This window comes from Eutrema salsugineum, unplaced genomic scaffold (assembly GCF_000478725.1).
Source record: "Eutrema salsugineum unplaced genomic scaffold, Eutsalg1_0 scaffold_13, whole genome shotgun sequence".
NCBI lineage: Eukaryota > Viridiplantae > Streptophyta > Magnoliopsida > Brassicales > Brassicaceae > Eutrema > Eutrema salsugineum.
Genome location: NW_006256885.1, coordinates 2,316,964 through 2,342,889, shown reverse-complemented (window position 1 = coordinate 2,342,889; position 25,926 = coordinate 2,316,964). Strand labels below are relative to the sequence as shown.

General features: G+C 37.6%; 6 protein-coding genes and 1 long non-coding RNA gene across 10 annotated transcripts; 3 read left to right on the top strand and 4 right to left on the bottom strand.

Annotated features, from left to right (window-relative positions):
• Nucleotides 1–15: 15 nt before the first annotated feature.
• Nucleotides 16–2,284, bottom strand: LOC112089001. Its single transcript, XR_002900817.1, has 2 exons — nucleotides 1,933–2,284; nucleotides 16–633 (listed from the first exon to the last, which is right to left on the bottom strand). It is a non-coding gene; the product is annotated as an uncharacterized LOC112089001 (long non-coding RNA).
• Nucleotides 1,650–5,525, top strand: LOC18025359 (large ribosomal RNA subunit accumulation protein YCED homolog 2, chloroplastic). Of its 2 annotated transcripts, none has more exons than XM_024159813.1 (7): nucleotides 1,650–2,132; nucleotides 4,116–4,304; nucleotides 4,464–4,553; nucleotides 4,629–4,718; nucleotides 4,809–4,889; nucleotides 5,103–5,148; nucleotides 5,253–5,525. In XM_024159813.1, the coding sequence occupies exons 1-7, from the start codon at nucleotides 2,004–2,006 to the stop codon at nucleotides 5,324–5,326; spliced, it is 699 nt and encodes a 232-aa protein (XP_024015581.1). In that variant the 5' UTR covers nucleotides 1,650–2,003; the 3' UTR covers nucleotides 5,327–5,525. The 2 variants fall into 2 exon arrangements, with proteins under 2 accessions (XP_024015581.1, XP_006406457.1); XM_006406394.2 differs by lacking the exon at nucleotides 1,650–2,132 and adding an exon at nucleotides 3,777–4,020.
• LOC18025360 (40S ribosomal protein S17-4) lies at nucleotides 2,455–3,658 on the top strand. Of its 2 annotated transcripts, none has more exons than XM_006406395.2 (2): nucleotides 2,455–2,535; nucleotides 3,029–3,658. In XM_006406395.2, exon 2 carries the CDS (start codon nucleotides 3,052–3,054, stop codon nucleotides 3,466–3,468), a length of 417 nt encoding a protein of 138 aa, XP_006406458.1. In that variant the 5' UTR covers nucleotides 2,455–2,535; nucleotides 3,029–3,051; the 3' UTR covers nucleotides 3,469–3,658. The 2 variants fall into 2 exon arrangements, with proteins under 2 accessions (XP_006406458.1, XP_006406459.1); XM_006406396.2 differs by having other exon boundaries at nucleotides 2,459–2,535; nucleotides 3,026–3,658.
• A 181-nt stretch (nucleotides 5,526–5,706) lies between the features above and the next one.
• On the bottom strand, nucleotides 5,707–7,443 carry LOC18025358 (large ribosomal RNA subunit accumulation protein YCED homolog 1, chloroplastic). The gene is made up of 3 exons (XM_006406393.2): nucleotides 7,315–7,443; nucleotides 6,334–7,007; nucleotides 5,707–6,245 (listed from the first exon to the last, which is right to left on the bottom strand). Exons 2-3 carry the CDS (start codon nucleotides 6,885–6,887, stop codon nucleotides 5,804–5,806), a joined length of 996 nt encoding a protein of 331 aa, XP_006406456.1. The 5' UTR covers nucleotides 6,888–7,007; nucleotides 7,315–7,443; the 3' UTR covers nucleotides 5,707–5,803.
• A 215-nt stretch (nucleotides 7,444–7,658) lies between these two features.
• Nucleotides 7,659–10,424, bottom strand: LOC18025357 (delta(24)-sterol reductase). Of its 2 annotated transcripts, none has more exons than XM_006406390.2 (3): nucleotides 10,361–10,424; nucleotides 8,469–9,742; nucleotides 7,659–8,327 (listed from the first exon to the last, which is right to left on the bottom strand). In XM_006406390.2, exons 2-3 carry the CDS (start codon nucleotides 9,708–9,710, stop codon nucleotides 7,884–7,886), a joined length of 1,686 nt encoding a protein of 561 aa, XP_006406453.1. In that variant the 5' UTR covers nucleotides 9,711–9,742; nucleotides 10,361–10,424; the 3' UTR covers nucleotides 7,659–7,883. The 2 variants fall into 2 exon arrangements, with proteins under 2 accessions (XP_006406453.1, XP_006406454.1); XM_006406391.2 differs by lacking the exon at nucleotides 10,361–10,424 and adding an exon at nucleotides 10,187–10,327.
• A 3,402-nt stretch (nucleotides 10,425–13,826) lies between these two features.
• Nucleotides 13,827–18,271, bottom strand: LOC18025356 (synaptotagmin-3). Its single transcript, XM_006406389.2, has 9 exons — nucleotides 17,196–18,271; nucleotides 16,767–17,008; nucleotides 16,476–16,494; nucleotides 15,908–16,113; nucleotides 15,616–15,725; nucleotides 15,408–15,506; nucleotides 14,692–15,184; nucleotides 14,487–14,615; nucleotides 13,827–14,072 (listed from the first exon to the last, which is right to left on the bottom strand). The coding sequence occupies exons 1-8, from the start codon at nucleotides 18,008–18,010 to the stop codon at nucleotides 14,527–14,529; spliced, it is 2,073 nt and encodes a 690-aa protein (XP_006406452.1). The 5' UTR covers nucleotides 18,011–18,271; the 3' UTR covers nucleotides 13,827–14,072; nucleotides 14,487–14,526.
• A 1,018-nt stretch (nucleotides 18,272–19,289) lies between these two features.
• LOC18025355 (pre-mRNA-processing protein 40C) lies at nucleotides 19,290–25,684 on the top strand. Its single transcript, XM_006406388.2, has 14 exons — nucleotides 19,290–19,639; nucleotides 20,001–20,550; nucleotides 20,663–20,802; nucleotides 21,372–21,409; nucleotides 21,526–21,604; nucleotides 21,718–22,152; nucleotides 22,521–22,604; nucleotides 23,238–23,378; nucleotides 23,501–23,607; nucleotides 23,743–23,863; nucleotides 24,116–24,256; nucleotides 24,608–24,754; nucleotides 24,977–25,099; nucleotides 25,206–25,684. The coding sequence occupies exons 1-14, from the start codon at nucleotides 19,490–19,492 to the stop codon at nucleotides 25,461–25,463; spliced, it is 2,514 nt and encodes an 837-aa protein (XP_006406451.2). The 5' UTR covers nucleotides 19,290–19,489; the 3' UTR covers nucleotides 25,464–25,684.
• The last annotated feature ends 242 nt before the right edge of the window (nucleotides 25,685–25,926 follow it).

Here is a 25,926-nt window from a genome sequence, read left to right as displayed (position 1 = left end):
CAGCTTCCTCTTGCATTTGATTGAATGAAGTTCACCACTGAACTGAGAAAACATAAAACTCGATATGAAACCAGTTTACAAATAAAAAAAGTCATATACATAAGTCACATAATAAAAGTCAGAAGTGAAAAAGTAACAAAATCATTCATCCCTTTTCTTCCCAGTCTTGTACTCCAAGTAGCAAACCTTATCCTCGGGATCACGAAATGCTAAGAAGGCCTCTCGGTGAATTACATCAGCCTGAATATGAGCCATCGAGGCAATGTATAAAGGCGACCCCATCCTCACACCAGAGAGATGATCGAGGACCTTCATTGTATCAGACACATTAGGCTTGTGATCTGATCGCGGAGGCCAAAGCTGCGCTAACACTTGCTTAGTCTCGGGTTGAAGTGAGTTACTTGAAGTGAGTTACTTGAAGAGATGAACGCTGCAATTGCATAATCAAGCACATCTTCTGAATCATCAGACATATCAGCAAGCATTTCAGACAGCATAAAATCCACAAAGTTTTCTCCTTGGCTTGATCCTTCAGATGACCCGCTCGCATAATCACTGTCAAACTCCTCCTCAGAAACATCCATATTGGGAATCTAACTTTGTTCTAATATTTTTCTAGCTTCAAGCCAAGTCCTACAATCATATTAAACAGTTCAAAAAGTTAAAAGTCAGAAGATATAATAAATGTGTACGTATCATATCTCACTCCAATCGTCACTCATCTCTATTAGCTTATCATGTTTTTGTTATATGTCACTCCCTATAATGAATGAACTTCAGAATATTGTTGAAAAGAAGTATCAAGTCTGTTCATCACTCCATAACAAAAGAGGGCATTGTTCCACCATAAACACAAACTATCTAGTAAGCATGTAATGAAACAACACACAAGAGTCTAAGCAACCGCAAAAGTCCAGTGACCACATATTCCCAACGCTCGGTGAGTCAAAGAGAATCAATTACGATGCAAGAAATCATCATGAGTTACAAAATGTGCTTTAAAGACTTGTCTTCAGAGACTTGCAAACTAGCATAACATGAAAACAGTAGATGCTTCTCCATTTCATTCAGGTTCGAATAAAAAAAAAAAAAAAAAAACGAAGGCTCATCTAACACGCAGATTGTTATAACCTCACCAGTTACCACACAAGTACACCTAAAAACACTGACCACTCACTTTTGACATAGTTCAGTCTCAGATTGTAAGAAAGAGTTAAGCAATGTATATACGGTGTACTAGTGCATCGTGTGTTCCTTGGAGAGGCAAATTGTTACAACATATCAAGTAATATTAATATCTAGCTAACATGATATAAGCAAACTAATCATTCATAATCAGCAAAACATGGAGATCAAAGGGAATAGAGCAAAGCTTTACAATTCAACATAGCACTAGAATTTCCATATCTCTGAGGAACAAATGTAATATAAAAGTTCTCAGAGCCTAATTTGTCAGTAGTAGTGAACGATATAGGCAAAAGAAAGTAGTAATCAAACTTATAGAGAGAAGCAACGCAATGTGTGAAGCGGAGACAAATCAAATCAGACCTCAGAAAATACATTTGTAACTCAAAACAATGAAGACAGCAGAGAAATGAGGAAGATGCGAGTAACATCAGTTACCTATACAAATCGGTGTCGATTAGCTAAAATTAAACGCTAAGAAAAAACGTCCAAAATTTGTAATCAGCGTTAAATCAAACGCTTCCATATTTTCAACATACTCGCGTGTGTAGTGTTGGATTTCTTTCTTTTTTTGTAGTAATTGCTAAAATATTTCTTTCTGAATGCAGATACGAAAAAGAAAAAGAAAAAATTGAACTTTCCCCAACCTATATACAGTATATGTATATGTTGTTTTGAAATTGTTTATGAGAAATTTACACGTCAAGCGGCAAAAAAGACTTGTGGTGGAGAGTGTAATGTATATACCGGATAAGGTTTGGTTAGACTAAGACCAGAGCTTCTTTCTGGCTCTGGAGAATCATCAATCATCATCATCCATGACTGAATCATCCTCTGTACGTTGTCTAGTCTCTCCAAATCTCCTGAATACTAAGAAGAAAGTTTCTCCACGCCCTCATTTGCTTCCTATTTCTTCTCTCTCAAGGAAACACGAAGCTTCTTCTTCGGAATAGTATACTATTACTTCTTTAGGGAGAAGTGACTTAAGCTCATCGGGCTCAAATGCTCGGATTTTCTGGAAAACTGAGGTCGCTGAGTTAGCCTCACGTTCTGAAAAAAAAAGAGCTTATGTTCTGGATCCTGATACTGTAGCTGGAGTCAGGTATGGAGGAAATGTTGAGCTGACTTTTTTTTTTTTCACAGAATAATGGGCCTGTGAAAAAGTGAAGCGCTACGATCAACACAAATATATTTAATTTATTGGGCCGAGGTTTATTGGCCCACGAATAAACAGCGAAAACCCTAAAATGAGAAGAAGGATAATAAATCCCTTGGGTTTGGCTTCCGGCTGCTCTAACGCCTCTTTGCACCGCTTTGTTTTCGCTCTCCTTCCGTTCATTCTCCTTTAAGGTTAGTCTGATTGTTGATGGTTATTCGTATTCGATTTTGCTTAGGTTTTACTTCTTATGTTTTTTTTTTTGGTGCTCCTGATGTTTAGATGAGCAATATCGTTTTAAGTTTTGTTGTTGATCTGTGTTTATCGTCTTTAATTCTTTTGTCTTTGATGTCTAATGTTTCTTAGAGAATCTTAGTAAGTCTCTTGATTATCAATGACTTCAAAATTTGATAGTATGTGTTCACATTTCTAGCAAGTTCAGTGTTCATATGTTGCTGGATTTATCTTGATTTTTCCTGCAGTTTTATTGAAAACTCTATTTCACATTAGCAATTCATGTGTTTCATGTTTCTAGATTCATACCATAATGTTACATAGCCCGAACTTTATTTGGTATTTTGGGGACACAAATCCAAGCTTTAGTAGTGGCAGATACCCAAGTATTGGAATTTTTAATCCCTAATTATTATTATCATTCTTACTCTGGTTCTTCTTCTCTTATAGCAGGTAAGTAGCAGTTAAACTGAAAGATGGGGCGTGTCAGAACCAAGACCGTGAAGAAATCTTCTCGTCAAGTCATCGAGAAGTACTACTCTCGCATGACTCTTGACTTCCACACCAACAAGAAGATCTTGGAAGAAGTTGCAATCATCCCTTCTAAGCGACTACGCAACAAAATTGCTGGATTCTCCACTCACTTGATGAAACGTATCCAAAAGGGTCCAGTCCGTGGAATCTCACTCAAGCTACAAGAGGAAGAGCGTGAGAGGCGAATGGACTTTGTCCCCGACGAGTCAGCCATTAAAACCGATGAGATTAAGGTGGACAAAGAGACTCTACAGATGCTTGCTTCTTTGGGAATGTCTGATATTCCCGGGTTTTCTGTAGTGGAGCCACAAGCTATGGCACCAGGCAATGTGTTTGGCCGTCCTGGAAGAAGATTCTAAAGTCTTGCCTTTATCGAAAGGAGTTAGGACACAGAGAGTCTGTGTTATGGATTCGACGTTGTTTCCTTCTTCTGTTCGGCATTATTAATGTCTCGCTTTGTTTTGAATTTTTGTTTATCAATCTTTTGTCTATTTGGAACTAAAATCTTGGATTTGCTTGCAATCATCAGTTGAAACATCACTTAGAATATCTATAAAATATTTCTTTTTGAATGCAGATACGAGAAAGAAAAAAAAATTGACCTTTCCCCTAATTTATATACAGTATATAACTATGTATATGTTGTTTTGAAATTGTTTATGAGAAATTTACACGTCAAGCGCCAAAAAAGACTTGTGGTGGAGAGTGTAATGTATATACCGGATAAGGTTCGGTTGGACTGAGACCAGAGCTTCTTTCTGGAGAATCATCAATCATCATCCATGGCTGAATCATCCTCTGTACGTTGTCTGGTATCTACAAATCTCCTGAATACTAAGAAGAAAGTTTCTCCACGCCCTCATCTGCTTCCTATTTCTTCTCTTTCAAGGAAACACGAAGCTTCTTCTTCGGTACAGTATACTATTACCTGTTTACTTATTGTTCTGGTTTTGAATTTTGATGCTCATTTTGTAATCCAAACCCAAATGCCTGAACACGAATACAGGCAGCAATTAATGGAGGAGGGAGCTCAAGAACAGTGAAGCGTCTGATAACATTATCTCCTTCTGAAGGAAAATGGAATGGTAACTGGAACACTCACTACAATGTCTCTCTGCGTGATCTTCAACTCCAAGATCTCGTTGAAGATGGCCCTACTAATCCTCGTGTCTCCGTCCATCTCTCTGTCCAAAGGGTAAAGACTTGTTCTGAGCTTTAGATTTGTGTTCACGGTTTAGGAATGTGTTACAGTGACAGTGTTTGAACATTAGAGACTCTCTTGTCTCTTACGCAAACAATCGTTTTAGGTTATCTTTTATTAGGTATTTGATTAGCTCTTCTTTCTTTTTTCTAGCACGCAAGTATGGGACTTTCTGTAGATGGAAGAATCGTTACATCTTTCTCAAGAAAGTGCAGCATTTGCTCCTCTGCTTATCCTCGACTGGTATAACTGTTTTTCATTCTTAAAGTGAAGCATCTGCGCAAGAAAAAACTGTTTTGATCAAGTATCTGTCACCAGATCGATACAAATTTCACTGTCTGGATTTTGCCGTCAAGTCGGGAAAATCGAGCTTCACAAATGCCAGAAATTGGCGGTGATGATCCTTCCGTGAGCGCTCTTGCAAAACCATTAGCTCTCTATATTAGTCTATCTGCATTTCAACAAAAATGAAACTGAGTAAAATCTGTGTTTTGGCAGGTAATATATGTAAGACCTGGATATGAAGCTAATCTTGATTCCCTTGTACAAGACACTATCCGGCTCACAACTTACGCTAAAGTAAGATTCAGCTAAAGCAATACTCAAGTTTCATAAAATCCATAAGCTTAATTGACAAAAAAAAAAAAAAAAAAACTTCATAACTGCTGTTCACATTGCTCTAAAAACCGCTTGCCATGTACTAATTTCGAGACTGAAAGGCAAAAATCTTCGCTTTCAAAAAGCTTGTGTGTAGAGTATAATTGTTTGACTTAAATTGTTGTTTGATTATAGGATATATGCTCGGATTCCTGCGAAAAATCGGAACCTACACTGCATTGTAAGTCTTATTGTATTGGTTGTGTATCTCTATTTTCACATGACATTTTTTTGTTAATTGTTCATAAGTATTAAAGAGTTTTGGTTTCTGAATTGCTTTTGCAGATGTTGGTGAGACAAATACAGCTTCTGTTCATAAGAGATGGTCAAGACTACTTGAGCTTAAGACGAAGAAGTAGAAACCTTTAGATCTTTGAAACTCTTTTTCAATATTCAGTATTATCGAAGTCTCATAAAAGATTTTGATGTTCATATCTAGATATATACAAAAAGAAATACAAATCGACTTGGGACAAGAAATGTAATGCTTCTATAGAGATGTTATACGCATCTGGTTTGAACAAATTTGTAACAATTCTATTGAGGTTAGATTCTTCTGAGTGTTATGGATTTTTCATTCCAGAGTTGTGAAAATGTTACCTTTGGCTTTAAAGAACAAAAAGCTTATGGAAAGCTAGAGGAAGTTGCGATTTGGCAAAGGAAATACCTCAATTTGACGAATTGGTGATGAATTAAAACAAGATTAGAAGAACGAGCTTGAAGAAAGAATGATTTAGCTTATTAAGATTCACTTTTGAACATTTTCGTACATCTGAGTATTATGACAGTAAACCGAGAGAAGAAAATCAAAATCCAGACAATGTGTATTGTTGTATTTAGTTCCTCAGTTCCTCTTTCTCTTGCATTTGCTTTCTCAGGTTTCCCAGAGGGCCATAACCTTTATCCTTCTCTTCTCTGCCACAATCACATTTCCTCTTATTCAGATTTGCACCGCACTTCAAGCACATTCCTTTACACGCAGCATCACATATCGCATTGATGGTGATCTCTAAATGCACCAAGTCTCTTATATGCTTTGAGATATCTATTTCTTTCACCTCAGGGGGAAAATGTAGCTTATCCTCCCAATCTATCAATGAGTCATCATCATCATCATCCGCATTATCTTCTTCATCGTTGGACAATCCAGAAAAGGAATTGGCTTTGTCTTTACCGAACGTGAATCCTAAATCAATGACATCGGGTTCTTCTACTGGCTCTTCGGTTAGTAACAGCGAGAAGTTAGAGAAGATGCTCTCACCTGCTGGCTCACCACACCTGCAAAAACACAGGAGAGAAAACGAGTAAAGAAACTGAATTTATCCCAAGATAATGAAGCTGTGATGATAAGTTCATAGGAAAGCACCTGTTGCAGCCGAGTGTGATAACAGTCCTGACAATCCCATCAAGTCTAAGCTTCTTCTTCTTCCTTATGACATCGACCGAAACTTGAACCGGTGTGCCATCTGGATAATCCTTTACATCTTTTGTCACTCTAAGTCCCATTGCGGAAGCTCTCTTCTTGGAGACTTGGGTTGATAGTCTTCCCAACCCAAGTCTCTCTAAGGTAGTGCAATATTCCACATGTGTGACTGACGCATTTCTCCTATACATAACCGAACCTTCCCAAGGTGATCCGGTATCCTCAATGTCCTCCTCATCTTCCCAATCAATATCTATTGTACTGTTCTCTGTAAAAGATTCCTGACTAACTAGTATCTGACTCTTGGCTAGCCTACGAAGCTTATGCGGTTCTGCGAACAAGAAACTGACGTGCTTCCTAATACCAGTGGTATAATGAGGGTAGGCGAGGGAAGAACAGAGACTTAAGGTACATGTTTTGAGTTTCAGAACACTCAGACGCGACCGTTTGGTCTGTGGCAAGAGAGCTATATAAGATGAGGAGCAAAGTAGAGACATTTCCGCAGCACAGGTTACAACAGGAGGCAACTCTATAAAGGTTTAGTCAAAGTATCATACTAATCTTTTTAGGCTTGAAACAAAGATAATAAGACAGGATAGGGAACAAGAATCAACCACCTGCAAGAAACATTTGTTGATGTAAGTGTTAGGAATAAAAAAGGCAAGAAGATTTTTTACACTCTCAACATATTGCCAAGATAATTGGGTATCAATACATGTCAATCTGAGCTAATGTTACTAAAAGGAAGGAGTGAAATTTCGGGCTAGACATTTTGACGAACACCTGCTATGCACCAATTTCATATCTAAAAGAAAAGACAGACCTTTCCGCTTTTAATGCCGCAAATTTTTTTGATGGAAACCGAATAGGAAAAGTTAACGAAAAATTGAAACTTTTCGACCATAAAAGAGAAGAAAAACTTACGATTAATAAGTAGCACTTCAAGGATTGGGTTCGGTTTTTGACAAAAGATTTATGTTAATTCTCTGGGGAGTGAAGAAAGAATAGCTCTTTGACTCGGAATTCGGAAGAAATTGGCTGCCTCGTTTATCCTAAAACCAATCGATTCCCACCCGGTCCAATTCGGTTCAAATCCGTTATTTCCCCGGGTAACTCTAACCCAATCTGTGTACGTAAGCTGTTCGAGTAACTGTATTTCCTGGCAGACCAAATTCGGGTTTTGTTGTGATCTCTATGAAATATACACCAAACCAAACAGCTAACCAAGTGTTTCTGTGTTCAGTTATGACATATCTAAGCCAAGATGATACAAAGAGAAACCTTACTTTTTATCTTAGACAAAATCCAAATCTTAAAATCTAAAATCCATTCAAAACATAAGTCAAGCAATACGAAACAAAACAACAAGAAATAACAAAAACAACAACAATAGTCATCATCAAGACACTAGTACGAAGATAGGAAAAACATAACACTACCAATGACAATAATAATAATCCCAACCAGTTTTGATCAAACAGGGTTTATATTGCTTAATCTGCCTCAGCGTAAGCTGTTTCGAGATGAGCTTGCTCGGCTTCTCTAACTTCTTTCTCAGTCTTTCTTCCTTTCTTCGACTTGTAGTACACACTCATGAACGTTCCAACAGCTCTGTACTTCTTGCGGCAATGCTCATACAAATCACCATCAAACATTCTCCAGAAGCTCTTCTCATCGAGCTCAGACACAGCGTACTGAGGCTGGAATCCATGGTTCTCGATCAGCCATTTCTCCATCTTACGCACGGCCTCTGATCCATCAAACTCTTCGCCTCTTAGGACAGGACCAGGCGCGTAGTAGACTCCAACATCAGTGTACATCTGTGCATCTTCTGTGTCTCCTTGTCTGTTTTCATACTCGAAGCCTGGTTCGGGGTAAATCTGTTGCTTGATTGGGCTCCTGAAAAGTTTGTGTGGGCAAAGCCATATTGGATACACCTGAATAGTAAACCAAAAAAGAAGAAGAAGAAGGCCACACAACTCATGAGTTTAAATGGAAGTATCAATCATGAAAAAGGAGAATCATTCTAGCTAAAAGATGGATCAATCATGAAAAAAAGAGAGCTTTTAGTACTTTACCTCCATTTCACGGTGGACCCATTCAAGGGCATCGCCAACCTTGTAAAGGGGAACAAGCATGTCCTGAATAACATGCATGTCATGGTAATAGTTCCTAATAGCTTCACCTTGAGTAGCCTTAAGAAGAGAGACCTTAGGAGGCATCAACCAACCAAAGAGGAACCTAAACCAGAACTGATCACCAAAAGGAAGGATAAGCTTCCCTTCCCAGTACAAGCACCTTGTGTGCCTATGGTAGTATTCCCGAGTCGGTATGTACTCAACAAACTGTCCCTTCTTCAGTGCGGTCTGCGCGTGTTGGTAGAACCAAGGCTTGAACCACCATCCCACATTGTTGATCTTGTTCCCTTTCTTCTTGGCCTCTTCTTTAGATGCGTATGTCCCAACCATCATCACACCTTCAGTAGGATTGTAAACCATGCCTTCCACGAAATCCGGGATCTTTGACTTGTCTCCGTCTTTGGGAGCGAAAGAATCAATGTAACCTTGAGCCAAAGTCTGAAGATCACCCTTGACTGGTATGTAAGTGAGTCTCATGTACTCCTTAACCGGTATAAGTCTGATCTCAGCAGCAACGAGGAGTCCAAGCGTTCCTTGCGACCAAGGGATTGCATAGAAGAGATCAGAATACTCATTATCCTTTGTGGCACGGACAAGCTCACCGCCTGCTAGAACGATCTCGTAAGCCTCAACGGTGTCAGCAAACAAACCGTAGAGATGAGAGCTTCCTTCAATACCATATCCATTGATGAGTCCACCAACGGTGAGATCGTCGAGCTCAGCGACAACAGCGAGAGACAGGTTCATTGGGACGGTGGCACGGGAGATTTGTCCCATGTTGACAAGAGGCTCAACTCTAGCAATCATCTTCTCCTTGTTGATCTCAAGGATGTTACGGAACTCTCCCAAGTCAACCTCGAAATGTCTTGCTCTCTTGTAGTCAACGTTTCTCATTCCCACGGCGATCCAGGGCTTACGCGCAGTGCAGACCAGCCCGTCTTTGGCTGCGTCTCTCTCCTTGAGCCTTTTGATGACTTTCATGACATTCTGGTCGTGTTCCTTTCGGCGTTTCTCGTAGGATTTGGACTCGGACCACATGTCCCCGAGGTAGATGAGGAAGTAGAGTGTGGCTGAGATTGGAAGGACGACGAAGATGACAATGATCCATCGGAACTTGACAAAGTAATCAACCCATGTCTTCTTTCTCTTCGGCCTTACAAGTGGTGCCTGAAGATCCGACATTTTCGCCGACACTTTCGAGATTCCTCTCCTCACTGCCACCAAAACACACAAGATAAAGTAAAGAAAACGATTCTCACAATAAACCAAAACTTGAGACTTTCAGATCCATCACTATACAACTCAGTGAGGCTTGTGAAAATAGAATTGAAACCTCCATATAATCCACCATAACGTCAAAATATGAAAATACTATAGGCTAATTTCTTGAATCCATATATATAGACATGTGTGTGTATGCAAACAATCTTTGACTGTAAGCACAATAGTGTGGACTCCATGGAAATGGTGAGCTACTGAACAGAAGAAAGACGAAGAGACGTGAACTTATGTTTTATAAATATCAACGGTCGGACCAAACTGATACACTTGTGGAAAGGAAAAGGAGACATAAAGCTCTGGATTTGGTTCTAGTCCTTAGATCTACACATCTAGTCTTCCTACAAAGCCATCAAACGCATCAATGTCTGTTTTTTTACCCAAAAAAAGAAAAATGTTGAGCAAATTCTGAAAATTTTGCTTGAAATTCGAAGGCAGAGATGGTTAAGACTCAAAACCCACAAGGTTCACTTGTGGTCTGTAGAGAAATTATCAAGTTTGAGAGATCTAAAGTAACAAAAAGATAAGCCTGAGTAAGAGATAGAGAGGAGTACCTGAAGAATCCAAAGGAGATAGAGGGAGGGGAAGAAGTGAAAGAGACTGGACAGTGAGAGAGGATTGTCTTTATAAATAAATTAAAAAACGTGATTCAAGCCAGCCTGATTCACTTGTATTTATCGAATAAAACAAGGTCATTTCCCATTATTTTCTATATTTTCTTATGTAAAAAAACACATAAGAAAGTTAATATTTCGCAAAAAATAGAAAATATGAAAATCAAGTAATATTTAAAATTCTATATTGGTTTGATTGCTGTTTTTGGTGATTAGTGGTTTTTATATTTCTTACACAAAAAGATTGTAACAGTCCTAAAATGAACAAAAGTAGTAAAATAAACAACGTTTAGATAAAAATACATTTTTCTTTAAATGCATTTAGTTTTTATAATTTCTAATAAAGTAAATAATCCTAGTCTTTCATATGTTCTTGCAATTTTACAAATTTAGAACTAAGGGTGGGGTCCTATTCCTAAATTAATCATTATAACCATATCTACAAAAATTAAAACATCTTTAAGTTTTTTTTCCTGAAAATAACAATTACAAAAATTTAGATATATTCTGTTTTTAGTATAAAATAATAGCTTAAGTAAACATATCAGTATATGATATCCTTACTATAGAATTTTCAAATTAAAATTTTACAGTATCATATAAAAATAAACAACTAATAGTCAAAAATGACAATCAACCAAAAGTTCATAAGATCAATTTCATTGCAGGGGTATTTTAATATAAAAAGGAAAAATATCCAACAATTTAAAATTATTTAAAAAATGTAACTCATCTCCATATAGAGTGAGTATATCTTGACGAGAAAAAGATGAGTTATATCTCTTGCTACTTTCTATTTTCGATTGGTGTAGGTTACGCACAAGTCACAACAAAATACATAAAAGGCTGGAAGAATGGGGAAACAAATTCAAAGGCTGATAGACATGTCTTCAAGTCTTTTTAAAGGTTTAATTGTATAAAAAGTTTTTTTGTTTCTTTTTGAAGAAAAATATAAAAGTTCTTTTAGAATGTCTATTATTTGTATTTAAAACTACGGTTACAAAAAGAAAAAAAATAATTTTTTAATAACATCCATGTTTTCTTCAGAATTCATATACAAAAATTATTGGTAGCATTATCAGTGCCTGTATACGATGATAAAGAAAAAAGTATCATGTTATTTGGTGAAAAGGCTCTCAATAAACAATTCTATATCCAATTATTTATTCCCCAAGATCTGCCAAAATATTATAAAAGCTTATTCTGTTGATTAGTTAATAGAAGAATATCCCACTTGACCTTTTACTAATGAAATCATGAGCTTTTTAAAAAATGGCTACACTTTAAAGTAATCAATTTGCTCACAACGTAACTGTTTTATTTTCTTTTTGTCACAAAAATTTACTTATTTGAAATCGAAAAAAAAAATTACAGGGGTGATTGCATGTTTGAGGAGGATATGCTGCTCGGCAGCTCTTGCAAAAACTCATAAACCATATTCTAAATATGCCACTCACGTTTACAAGTCCAAAACAGAGATTTTAATGGGAAATAGATATGGGAAATTTTTCCTCTTTTTTCTATTTCGCGACATATTCACATTTTTTTTTACTTAGACGTCCTTTATATTTGATTCACGTTTGACAAGTTTTTTTCCCCCTTTAAACAGATCATATGTGGTCTGCAAAATACATATGTTGACAAATTTAGAAAATGGTTAATTTGTTGGAAATGGGGACGCCAATGTTTTGACAGCTCCAATGTTGTTTTATACATATATATATATATATATACGACATTACGATTTGCTTTGACGCAAGTAAAGCCATGCGTTCTCCATCAGAAATCGTCGTTGTCCAACTAAACTTTATGTATTCATATAATTCGTAGTTTCATCCATATTTTAGATGCACTGAAGAAACAATAGTTAAGCGACAGAAATTGTGATTTGTGAAAATTGGAGCGCATAATAAGCTTTGACTAAACACTTTCCTCCTTTCGATCTCGTAGGGATCACATTTAGCATTACTATATTCAAGAAATAGTGAAGTAACTGAAGTTACAATTGGAAAATAGATGAAAAAAAATAAGAGTAAAAAAGACAAAAGAGAACGGAGAAACCAAAGAGTGTTGGGGGAAACAAGAACTGCCCACACATGTGCCTGACGTGATCTCAACTCCTTCACGTGATTTCTCTTTTCTTTTTTTCTTTATTAGTAATCATCTCTAATCTCCATATTTTCTCACTTATTGATCTCTTTTAATTATGGGATTATTGTTATGTTTCCTGTCACTTGGCCTTTACTTAAATGCACCCACGATCCCCTTAATATTTTACTATTTTACTTTTCGTTTGATTGCATATACTCCAGTATAATCTTATAAGTGTAGATCTAATTGTCCTCTTAAGTCCTAACGTGCAATCAAATGATATATTTTAAAAACACGATATGTTATAACTTGTATGTCCTAGTTTAACATTATATAACCCACGATTTTACATTTTAACAATAACAATTAACAAATCAATCATATCAGAAACATATCTTTTCAGTTGCTGTGGTGTGGCCTTTCACTAGACGATACAATGTTACGACTTACCAAACTCAAATTTTAAATCCAGAGTTACGCAAATCTGTTGTTTTATAATTGAAGGGAATCCACTTACCAACAATATTCTGAAATATGACCATGAAGAACTCAAAGTGGAAACTTTCTTGCGCCTCTAGCTTGGTTTTTTAAGCTTTTAGCCCTGAAAAATAACCATAGGCCAATCTTATTTTCAGCATGTCTAGCAGCAACAAAATTGCTAATATATCCTAGAGAGAAACGCGATACAGGCATTTCACAGTTTGCATTTGCATTTTCATTTACATTTTAAAATATTTTAAATGTTAAACGCAAACACCAAAAAGCGAAGAAGCAATCATAGCTATATATTAGTATATGGAACCACGTTCATTCCCTTCGTTGCGGGTTGTGAAATGCTATTTTCAGGATATGCTATTTCAAACAAACAAACAAAAAGAGAGAAATGCTATTTCAAAGAAAATAAAAGCAAGGAATCTTGCATAATATCTTGAGCTGGATCCAGTAAGACACGTGATGATGGGCTATTAAGAATGAGAAGATTGGCAAGATAATAGTACTTAATAGAGATTAGCTATTCCAGAGCCATGAAGAACTTTAACACCCTCCTAACATGATCTAGCAAGACAAAGTTTTGAAGCCAAGGAAAGAAAGAAGATAAAATGTACCTTGTTTATTAAACTCTTGCTCCTCCTCCAGAAAAGCACATCCATGACTGAGTTCTACAGTTATTGTATCTGAAAAATAAGCAAAACTAGATAAAAGCTCAACTGAACAGCATTATTACTACTTCCAAGTGTAACCTTCCACCAATAAATCCCAGAAGAACATTTCTCTCAAGCCTACAAGTTGGTAGGCTTCATTGTGCTATGTGTTATAGAAAAGTAAATTGTTTCCTTGCAGAAAACAATCTTCATTTAAATTGAATCATTTGTACTATAACAAACCACTGGTATACATGTAGATTCACAAATGTAAGAGAATGGTGAAATAGATCCTAAAACTTTCCGCCACCAATAAAAACTCCTCTTCTAAAGACATGCATAGTGCATACAACGGCAAATCCAAAACTGAGACCTCATTATAAGCCATCTCTAAGGCCGAGAAGAGGAAATTAACCAACCTGCCATTAGAAAAAGAGGTTTTGGTTAGTCATTCACCAATGGGATCAACACTTATAAATGCAAACAGCAGCACGATCTTTCAAAAACACCACATTCGTTTTTAAGTTTCTATTGCAAACGGTATTCCACGTTCTCCGAATCCATTACGGAAACTGTGGTCCGTCATTTCACCTTACATACATAAATTTATCCAACTGAAAAATCTTTTCCGAGTATCAATACGAAAAGCCAAAATAGAAACTACGCCCAGCATAAATCCAGCAAAAACGATACAATGATTTCAGAAAAGATTGCAAGACTGGTTCTCAACTATATGCAGAGATTACATTTATCTATTCAAGTGGATTCAACTGATATTGGCAACCATAGGCAGAAGTAGCAAAATTTGTCCATTTCTAGGTTCAGAGACTTACTTTGGCAAAAGAAATTGCTAGTGATCCATACAACACCATGTTACGGGTTGAAGAAACTTGAGCCGCCCATGTTGATAGCAACGAGCACCAGTACAGATGTGATTACACCGAAACACAATAATGCTAATCCTGAAATTAGAAAGCTTAATAGTTTTAGACCAAGCAGCCATAGAAGCGAAATCATGATAAGACAGCCTCGATATACCTCTATCATCAACAGAACCTTTATCAGAATTCGCTTCTTTCACTTCCAAATCTGGTACGCCCCCATTGCCAGGATCTTCCGGTTGAGATTTTGAGTCCGCCTCAGCCTTTGAAGGTGCTGGTGACACGCTTGTTTCACCTTCATAAAGTTTATTGTTCCCAGCTTCTGATGAAACTATCCCTTGAAATTCCTCGCTCACAATCAATGCAGACAGCACATTCATAAATGATTCTTGACTAAGATCACCAGAAGGAATCTTGTCATTCTGGACGAATGAGCTAGGTTCTTCCGAATCCGACATTTCATCATCTGAAGCATCTGTAATAATCGCTTTTGCATTGCGTTTATCATCTTCTTCATCCTCCACGTATGCTTTGTATGTAAGCCGCAGTAGTATTTCTCCAGCTGACCCCTTTCCGAACAAACTCCAACCGCCTCGCAAAACAACAGTTCTGTCCGTAGGAACCGTATCTGGCAGTGATCCGAGGTCAACCTGGATGTATTCTCAAGTATTAAGGTTATCCAGACAACAAATTTGATATTCAACACTATTTTCCTGGAAATTAATGCAGCGATTGCTACGCAGCCAATAGCCTGAGAGTGACAAGTTATCAGAGCAGAAACTTATTGACACAGAAGTAGACAAGTGATTTCTGTTAACATATCAAGCTTTTCTTTTGCAGATTACAAACAAGTTAAAAAGAAAGATTATTTACCTCTCCGGTACCAATAACCATATCAGCGAATCCAAGACAGTCGTTGACTTCAATTTGTAATACTTGCTCTCTAGGATTTGAAACAAGGAATTGGAAGTCCTGACAATATTTACGATACAGAAACATTCTATAAAATTCAATCAATAAAAACAAAACTAATTCACCACTAGATAATGAATAAGCCATAGAGATATTTTACGCAGTTCACCTGATTCCAGATTGGCTGACCAGGAGCCCCAATCACAGTAGTTTGACTGTTCTTCTTACTGCGGATAATTTGATCACCCATTCGTAATATAACATATGGATCCGTTCTACCTGAATGAAGAAACAAGTGAATGATGAAGAATTCACTATGATGACTGCATTTATATAGCTTGTTTTTATTGCTCAATAAATTTCAATGACTACGGGGGTATATATAGACACTAAAACAACAGAGACTACCAGAAAATAATGAACTGAAGCAGAGGAAATTATTTCCAGTGAGTATAACTTACCAGAGAACATGTATGGAAGTTTCTTGGCATCGACAAGAGTAACAGACAGTTCCCCGACAAAATCCTTGTTCCCTTCCTGCATGTCTCCAGATTTTAGGTCTTCTGAAACAGGCCCAACAGCTTTTCCTTTCTGGAAATCCAAGACAATTTTCTTAGGGCGGACAAATAATCGAGGCAAATCTTCTGTCAGCAGTTTGGTCAAGAACCTGAAAGGGAGGAAGCATAGGAATGAGGGAAGAAAATGGTATATCAAAACATCGAGGAGGGTGAACAATCAACAGAGAGAAAAAGCTAAAACGAATACCAGTTTCTGATCAGAATTATCCAGTACTGCAACTTAACTTATAGTATATGCTCCCAAAGTTCACGGAAGAACATAAAAAAAAAAAAAAAACATATAGCTACAAGAAGTTACGAAACTCCTTTTTACAACTATAGACCTCAATCTGAACTGGAAACTACATATCAAGTACGAAGCACTTAACCAGTGCAGTATTGAACCATTAGTTGCAAAAAACAGTTCTGTTCAGGAAAAAAGATATATGAAAACAGACATAGTAGGACTTACATTGATAGAACAGGGATTCCTGATGTTATCATCCAAAGCATTCATGCAAAAAAGAAGAAAATGATATGAGCAATTACTCATGTACTTCATGTCAAAAATAAAGTTGCCTTTTCAACATCATTCAGCAATAGTTGATAATATTATAATCATTCCACACTATATATGGTCAGCAGCTTAGCAATTCACCAAAATAAACGACCTTGTATTCACTCTTTACGAAGATATAAAAAATAAAGATGTGACATAAATAAGATAATGAGAAAGCAATAGACAATCATGATTAACTCGTACCCATTAGATTAAACAACCGGAATGGTGCCAGCTCAAATTTGATCTTTGGAAGTGATACAAAAGCCCATGATGCGGCTCCAACCCAAGGCGCTGTCGGTATCAGTCTTAATTTAACCCAAAGCTCACCGTCAATGTCAAAATCCCGAATACCGACAGGCACAACTACTGGGATGATACCAAATTTTAAAGAGAGCATTAACAACATCCGGGCATCACCAGTATACCGAAGACCAATCTGATACCTATAACGAAGAAGAAAACTACAGCATAAGCAATCTACAAACTGAGCCCTGAACAGACAGTTTGAAGTATCCAAACTCCAAAATAACCAACAAATAGAAAATTCAATGATGCAGTGAGCAATAGTGTATTGCATCCGTAGGTTTCATGTAACCTAACATAGGCAAAAGCACCAAGGTGTAAACTTACTGCAAGTCATTGACACGGCGTGATGTCCTCCTCTCTACATTTCTAACAGACAAGGGCTCATCACCAAGAGAAAATTGTTTAATTTCAACTCTTTTAACATAATCTGGCTTCTTCAAGTCATCAATTACAGGCTGCAACAATCCAATGAGCCAGTTTTCAATCCCACCTCTATAAACTTTCCAGAGCTTCACCAGCACCATGTTAACCCACTCCACAGACTCTTTCCTCTGCAAATCCTTCTCGAGGGACAGCGAGAAGCTTGTGGGAACCTGTGGCCATTGCCCGGCTCCTCGTTCACCACTCGTTTGCCTCCGCCTCTTTCTCCACGCCCATAGCTTGTCGCAAACAACACCGACGAAGAAGAAGAAAGCAAATAAACCAATCGCGTCACTATTAATCGGCGGCGACGGGATTGGATGGATATCGCCTAGCTGAGTCCTGAGCTTATCCACTATCGGGTCTTCTCTAAAGTTAGTGAAATTGTTTCGATCACCTTGAATTTCAGACTCCTGCGACGACGATGATTCATGCTCGTCCTCGAATTCATTCGAGAACCGAGCAACCCCAAGGCTTCGTGCGACCCTTGTCGCCGAATCCGCTAACCTAATGTTCTTCGAATCCCCGCGAATCCCGCAGGAAACAAACCTCGAGGTCGCTTTCGCCACCTGAACTCTGATTTTCCGGCGGAGAACCCGCCTCCTCGCGAACCCATCGCAGAACGCAATCAAGCCGTACTCATTGGAGCAAGGACAGAAGAGACGACGTGATACATTAGCGTGAGATAGTAAATCGAAAGAAGAAGATTGTGGAATCATTTGTCAATCGTCGTCAGCGAAAGCTCCATCTAAAATTGACGTATCTCCGTCGCTAACACAGCCAGAAGACCAATACCGGAAGGTCTCAAAGCAGCATAAAAGGCTGAACACAGCAAGGCAGCGAGGAAACCTGTGTTCCCTTTGGGGTTTTCGGGGAAAGAAATTCAAAATCGAAAAGGTTCGAAAGGAATAGTGCGACGAGAGATGCAGAAGATGTGGGAGAGAGAGAGAGAGATTTGGCTAAGTGATCGGTTGTAGCTACGCGACCCAAAACATGCGTCTATAACGACCGCTCAGGCCATTTTTTATTTTATGCGCGTTATAATTAGTTCCTCACGGTAATTAAAAACTATTTTGATGGTCCTTTTCTTTTCTATACTATTATAATCTGAATAATCCTTTTTTTCTTGTTAAAAGACTGACTAATCACATTATATTAAATTATTAAACAAACAAAAAAATCACATTATATTTTACATTGTTTCAATGACTTTCAACACTATATTCTGCTTTGGTCCATTCGATCTACATCTTCTGTATTGTTGATATCACCTTTCCTAAAAACACATACGTTTAGGTCTTGTTGTTATCTTTGATATATTGAGAGGTCGGTGACCTAAAAGAAGAATGGTTTCAGTTTTACCCGTAATCTCTTTGGCTTTTTGGACTGATCTTCCACACGTGGGTCGAAGTCGGCAATCCGTAAAATTAAATTTATATTAAGAAAATGGCTTTAAGAACATTTTAGTTATTGGGCCAAGTTTTTAGTGCTCCGACCATAGATTAGCGAGTGGTAGTGAATAGTTCATGTTTACATAATTGTTTTGAAACTTCGCTACCGTCTTCTACCACTAAAAAGTACAAGTACCACACTTTGAGTGTTGTCGGATTGTCAATAATTATTTGTCACTAAATTCATTGTTACGAGTCAAACTTTCAATTCACTTTCTAATGTTTAAACTTTGAATAGGCTTTCTATATACTTTTTGAATTTAAAACATTAGCCACGTGGTTGACCAAAAAAAAACATTAGCCACGTGTTGACCCCAAAAAGACATTAGCCACGACGTGCGTATAACATAATGCGTGTTTAATTTAGGTTTCGGTGTACAAGGAGATGATGATAGACGTAGGGGTAGCTAAAGCACATTTTTTTAAAACCGGGTCGCTTCAGCATTTTAACTTAAAATATAAGGTCCTTCCCGTCAACTAACTAAAAATTTCCAAAATTAAAATATATCCTTCCTTTTTCGACGGAACGTAATCTCAGCCGTCCATCGTGTCTATCTTCCCACGATCTATCTTTTACCGTCGGCTAAACTTCGTTCTCCTGAATCTCGACATCGACTTCTGATCCCTCCTCCACTCTAAACCCTAACTTCTTCGTTCGCGCGCTTCGACGACCGAAGCCGCCGGCAATTCAATTTCTCTTCGGCGACTGATACTCGTCCCACCGAATATTTCACTCTTCAATAGGTGATGGAAGGAGAGAATACAACTGAGCCGCTGAATTCGGCGGCGGCGCCTACGGGACAAGGTTTATTCGTCCGATCTTCTCCAAGTGATTCAGTATTGGCCACTGCTTCGAGTATATCTCTTCCGGACCAGAAGGACCAATCCTCTATGTCTGTACGTTGTTCATTCTTGTATCTCAGGTCTTTCGCTTATGTTTATTACATAATATCTTCATCTCGAAGTGCGGCTTAGCTCCTGTAGAAGCTTTATGTTCATTCTAGTTCTTGATGTTATGTCTTTTGATGTTGTTTTCTCTAGAACCTATTTCAAGAACTTGTGATCCTATAATTAGATGAATGCATGTCTTATTTTTTCTGTCTTTTATATCGCACTCTCGAATCATTTTGGTTAAATTAACTGTTAGAATTTGTCAGGATTCAACCTTGTTCAGGATATGCTTAGAACACATGCTGATTCATCTGTTTTCAGGTCATCTAATTTTTGGTTCCATGATGTTTCTCTTGCTTCTGCGCAGGTTGCTACTACAGTTTTTGTCTCTCAGTCAGTTTCATCTTCTGTGCAGCATTCTAATGCAGCAGCCTCCTCAAATATTAATCCCATACCTCAAGCTTCACCAATGCTACCAAATCCGCCTTTTGGTCGACCAGGAACACTCGCCCCTCCTGGACTAATGACATCTCCACCTGCTTTTCCTGGTTCCAACCCTTTCTCTACAACTCCAAGACCCGGGATGTCTGCAGGTCCTGCTCATATCAATCCTGGTATTCACTCGCACATGTATCCTCCATATCATTCACACCCTACAATGCATGGAACGCCTCAAGGAATGTGGTTGCAGCCTCCCCATATGGGTGGTATTCCCAGGGCACCTTTTCATTCGCATCCTACTCCTTTTCCTGGCTCTTACCCTTTTTCAGTTCGTGGAATTTCTCCTCACCTACCATATTCTGGTCCTCAACCGCTTGGAGGCGTTCCTATCGGAAGTGCTGGCAGTGTTCAGGCGTTACCAGGCCATCAGCTTGATATTTCTCCCAGGCAAAAGACAGAAGCACTCTCAGGAATCGGTATGCTCGAGGTTTCATGATAGATTACTGATCCATGTAAGAGCTGTTTGACCTTAATGGTTATGCTATCTAGTTTACATACCCTTTATCAGAATCATCTTGTATTTTGCAGATGACAGAGCTGGTTCTCAGCTAGTAGGAAATCGGGTGGAGGCCTGGACTGCACATAAATCCGAGACAGGAATTGTTTACTATTATAACTCGGTGACAGGGCAATCGACCTATGAAAAGCCTCCTGGGTTTGAAGGGGAGGTGAGTATAGCTGATGACATTGCTTGTTTATTAGTTGAGACTACGTCTATTCGATACGTTATCATAGGATCTGTTTTGCTTCACGACACGTCACTTAGGAGTTCGTATCTATAGTAGGTATATCCGCATTTGTTATATTTGACTATTTGAGTCCAAGTTATAGGATGTCAGATGTGATTCAAACTTTTTCTTAAAGTCGTAGTTGTCATATATTCTTTAGCTGCTGAACAGTGTATTCCAGTGTTCGCTTAAAACAGCTTAATCTCTATTTTCTGTAGTTGGTATACAGTTTTGTTTTATAGAAAATTACTGCAATAGTTGAACTTTATTATTTTTAGTTGCATAGTTGCTTAAATTTGTCAAGCCACTTTGAACTTTGTTGTAAGCGCATGTGAACGGTATTACAATCCACCCTAAGTTATCCACAGGCGTTTAATGTGGGTTGCTTGGCATTTGATCGTAGTGCAAAAACTTATGGAGGCTAATTGTCTGAGTATACCTTAATAATGTATTCCGTTTAGAATTTTTGAGCAATTTATGAATCGATACTTTTTGCTTATTTTTTGCAGCCTGATAAAGTGCCGGTGCAGCCAATTCCTGTTTCTATGTAAGTTCTTAGACTGAGATTATAACTTTCTCTTATAAAATTGGTTTTTATATTTCTAAAGAAACTGTTTAGTTTGGTTAAACATCGATATCTCATCTAACTTGTACCAAATGCAGGGAGAATTTACATGGGACGGATTGGGCTCTTGTGTCCACAAATGATGGCAAAATGTATTACTACAACAATAAAACAAAGGTAAATAAATATAAAGATGACTTAGAGGAGGCAACATTTTGTTGCTTTGATTTCAACATTTCATTACTTCATGTCACTGATGTGTTCTTGAATCCTCCAATTTCCTGGATCAGGTAAGCAGTTGGCAAATTCCGGCCGAGGTTAGAGATTTGGCGAAGAAAACAGAGGAGATGTCTACGGAGAGTTTAGCTCCTTTGTCAAGTGCTGATTTAACGGAAAAAGATTCGGATCAATCGACTTTGAACGCACCTGCTATTAGCAATGGTGGTCGGGATGCCACATCTCTCAGAACTACAAATTTTCCTGGTTCCTCGACACTTGATTTGGTTAAAAAGAAACTACATGATTCTGGATTGCCCGTCTCATCGATGACAACATCTGAAGCAAATGGTGGTAAAGCAATTGAGGTCACACCTAGTGGAGAGAGTGGAAATGGTATGGGTAAGGTAAAAGATGCTCCTGAAGCTGGTGACCTTTCTGATTCTTCGTCAGATTCCGAAGATGATGATAGTGGACCATCGAAGGAAGAGTGTATTAAACAGTTTAAGGTATTGTGTAGTCTAGACCTATGAATAGTTCTCGTGGTCTTCTTTTCTGTCCTTTCCGACATAGTGTTTGGTATAGATTTGTTTTTTTCATGTCTTTCTTTCTGCACGTTATATTTTGGCCAGATGCATCTAATTTAAGGCAGTCTAGCGAAGGAGAAGAGAAAATCATATAGTGGAATTTGTATTTTTTGTAGATGGATCTTGTTGGAATAGTGAAATGCGTGAATGCTTTGCATGTTTAAGTACCATTGATGATGGTGCCAACGTCTAGTGGAAATTTTCAATTTTGGAACCATCATCTTCTAAGTTATTTTGACTTGTCATGCATTATCTCGTGTCTTATTTCTTTATCATTGCTAAATTTGCAGGAAATGCTCAAGGAGAGAGGAATAGCACCGTTTTCTAAATGGGAGAAGGAACTGCCAAAAATTATCTTTGACCCTCGCTTTAAGGTTTGTCAATCCTAAAAATCATAACAATATTTGATATCTTACATGTTCTTATAGTCCACGTCTGTTAGTTTTTTTCCTTGCTTGCACTTGTAACTTGTACATTTCCAGTTAATTTTACTTGCGTCCATGCTACCATTGTAACTTCCATTCGTTTTGGGTGTACAAATTGAACACAAAAAAAGTTTCCTATGGATCTCCTAGCTCCAGGTCTAGAATGAAATTATGTGCAGGAAGACGTGACAATACTATCCTTACTCTATCTTCTTTTCTTTACACTGATCTTTTGCTGCTCTCTTTTTTTTACATCTGTATCACATACAGAACATGACTTCCAGTTTGCTTATCTTAGAGTCCAATTCTCTCGACTAACTATGTTGGCACTTTGTATTCCAGCTTAACCATTTGTTGTAGGGAAAGAACTATGCTTTTGGTTTCTTTCAATATTGACTAAAAAAGCTTTGAGAATGTAAGAGCCTTTAAGATGTTAACTGTTTACCCGCTCTCTTTGTTAGCTCATTAAAATGCTGAGTATTTAGTGTTGTGTTAGTTTTTCATTTCGCCTGTTATAGTGCCTCGGCTTGACTTTTTCGATGCTGTTTTTTTTTTAATTTGGAGAGTTCGTTTTTCTTGCAGGCAATACCAAGTCATTCCGTTAGAAGATCTTTATTCGAGCAGTACGTAAAGACGCGTGCTGAGGAAGAACGCAGGGAAAAGCGTGCTGCTCATAAGGCAGCTGTTGAAGGTTTCAAGCAGTTGCTGGACGAAGCGTCTAAGGTAAATTTTATGATGAACTGAGTTTCTTTTTACTTTGAGCTACTTTTTTGCTTATTTTGTTTTGGATATTCTCAACCTATAAGTCTCTTGTGGGAATTTATTATCATCCTGATGTTTTTCAGGACATTGATCAACACACTGATTATCATGGTTTCAAAAGGAAATGGGGGAATGATCTGCGGTTCGAAGCACTTGAGCGGAAGGAGAGAGAAGCTTTGCTGAAGGAAAGGTACCCATGTATATATTGCATTAAGAGTTCTATTCATGTGAAAAAAATTACACTGGATGATTTTTTATCTTCATGTGGGGTTTTTAGTGTCTTATACTTATTATCTGTCTTGGTTTTTCCCTGTTTTTGTTGCAGAGTCCTTCATTTTAAACGCACTGCTGAACAAAAGTCTCAAGAAATCCGCACAGCTGCTGCTTCTGATTTCAAGACAATGCTACGTGAAAGAGGAGTCTCAATAAATTCACATTGGTCCAAGGTAGGTGACATATTTGTTTCTTCCCTCTGCGACCAAGAAATATATTCCAAAGTTTTTCAGTAATTTCTGCCATTTGAGATAATAATCATATTCTCATGTTTCTATCCCCGTACTTATAGGAATATCTACCTATCGGAGTTACTTAGTATTAGTTATTTTATATTATCTAAGTTTTCCCTTGATTGGCACATCTGGTTAGCATGCTACCACTACCTACTTATATGATATTATTTTTCTACCCTACTATATTAGGTCAAGGATAGTCTAAGAAATGATCCAAGGTATAGATCTGCTGTGCACGAGGATAGGGAGGTCTTTTTTAATGAGTACATTGCGGAAGTAAAAGCTGCACAAAGAGGAGATGATCATGAGACGAAAGCCAGAGATGAAGAGGTAAATTAACTTTTATGTATTCACATTTCATGTGAGCCGCGAGAAATATCTGCAAAGGTTCTCGCAGCTCTCTTATGCTTGCTTTAAAGTGAGGATAATCACGCATTCCATGTTTCCTAGCATGGTATTACTGATTGTTATTCTGATTTTGAGGCACAGTTTAGTCAAAATTTATCAGATTCTCTGCATACTCTGCATACTAGTGGTGCAGGAAGAAACAAATTGCAAAATAGCTAATGATATAGTTTGCATTTATTTGCCTTTGCAGATATAGAATTGGATCTTTCTTTTGTTTGATTATCTTAATTGCAAGAAACCAATAAAGACACGCATGTATTTACTTCTTTGCAGGATAAACTGAGAGAACGGGAGCGGGAATTGCGGAAACGGAAAGAAAGAGAAGTGCAAGAGGTGGAAAGAGTACGCCAAAAAATTAGAAGGAAAGAGGCAGTCTCTTCTTATCAAGCATTGCTAGTGGAAAAGATCAGAGACCCTGAGGTATTATTATTTTTGCTTACTTCTTTTATGCAGCGAGCTAAAGCTTTTCTTAGTGTGCGCAGCAGCAGGAGTACATTTAGTCCTCTATTGAAACATCTTAAAAATTAGATTAGAGTTAGGTTAAAGTTTCCTTGCTCTTTGGTTCTAAAAAAATTAAGATGGCTACACTTATCTGTGGGGATATTGATCAGTCAAATCTTTCTTTGTTTCTCTCATCTGAAGGCATCGTGGACAGAATCTAAGCCGAAGCTTGAAAGGGATCCTCAAAAACGCGCCTCTAATCCAGATTTAGATTCTGCTGATAAAGAGAAGCTATTCCGAGACCACATAAAGACATTGTACGAGGTACCTGTCCGAATTAAACTCTCAGCATTTTCGACTTTTTCTTTTGGTCTCTTTGAGGACTTCATTTGTCTATTTTATATAAAGATGTTCTTGATGTGTTTTGCAGCGGTGTGCACATGACTTCAAAGCTCTTTTAGTTGAAGTCTTGTCATCGGAAGCTGCTTCTCAACAGACGGAAGAAGCAAAGACTGTGCTTAATTCTTGGTCAACGGCTAAACAATTACTCAAACCCGATATCCGCTACAGCAAGATGCCCAGAAATGATAGAGAAGTCTTATGGCGCCGATATGCTGAAGATATTTTGAGGAAACAGAAACAAGAAAGCCATCAAAAGGAAGAGAAACAGAGAGATTACAAGACTTAACAATTGTTAAAAGATCAATTCTAAGCTCTTTTGATTTCTCATTCATCAATCAGCTTTGTATACTTAATAGAACAGCAAACCATGCAATCTTTTTTAAGTGCTTTTTTTTTTGTTTTTTTGGAACAACCTTCTTTTAAGTGTTTATTTTTAACTTTTAGAACTATAACAAAGATCCTGTCTTGGAGGTATTTTCTTGTATTTTTTAATTTTTGTTAACTAAACAACCATATAGTTTATTTGTTTTTTTATTTCGTCTGATCTTTATGCTTTAGTTTTGTTGGGGACAATATAGTCTCGAGTCAAAATATGTGATTTGGTAAAAGATCAAGGTTTTCATGAAGAGAGATCTGTTTCTGTTTTAGCCTTGACCAAAAAGTTTAGTGTTTCAAGATTCAAGAAACAAAATTATGATTAACAAACGCGAATTCTGAAATGTCAAGATTAGTTTACCGGATTTTCTTTT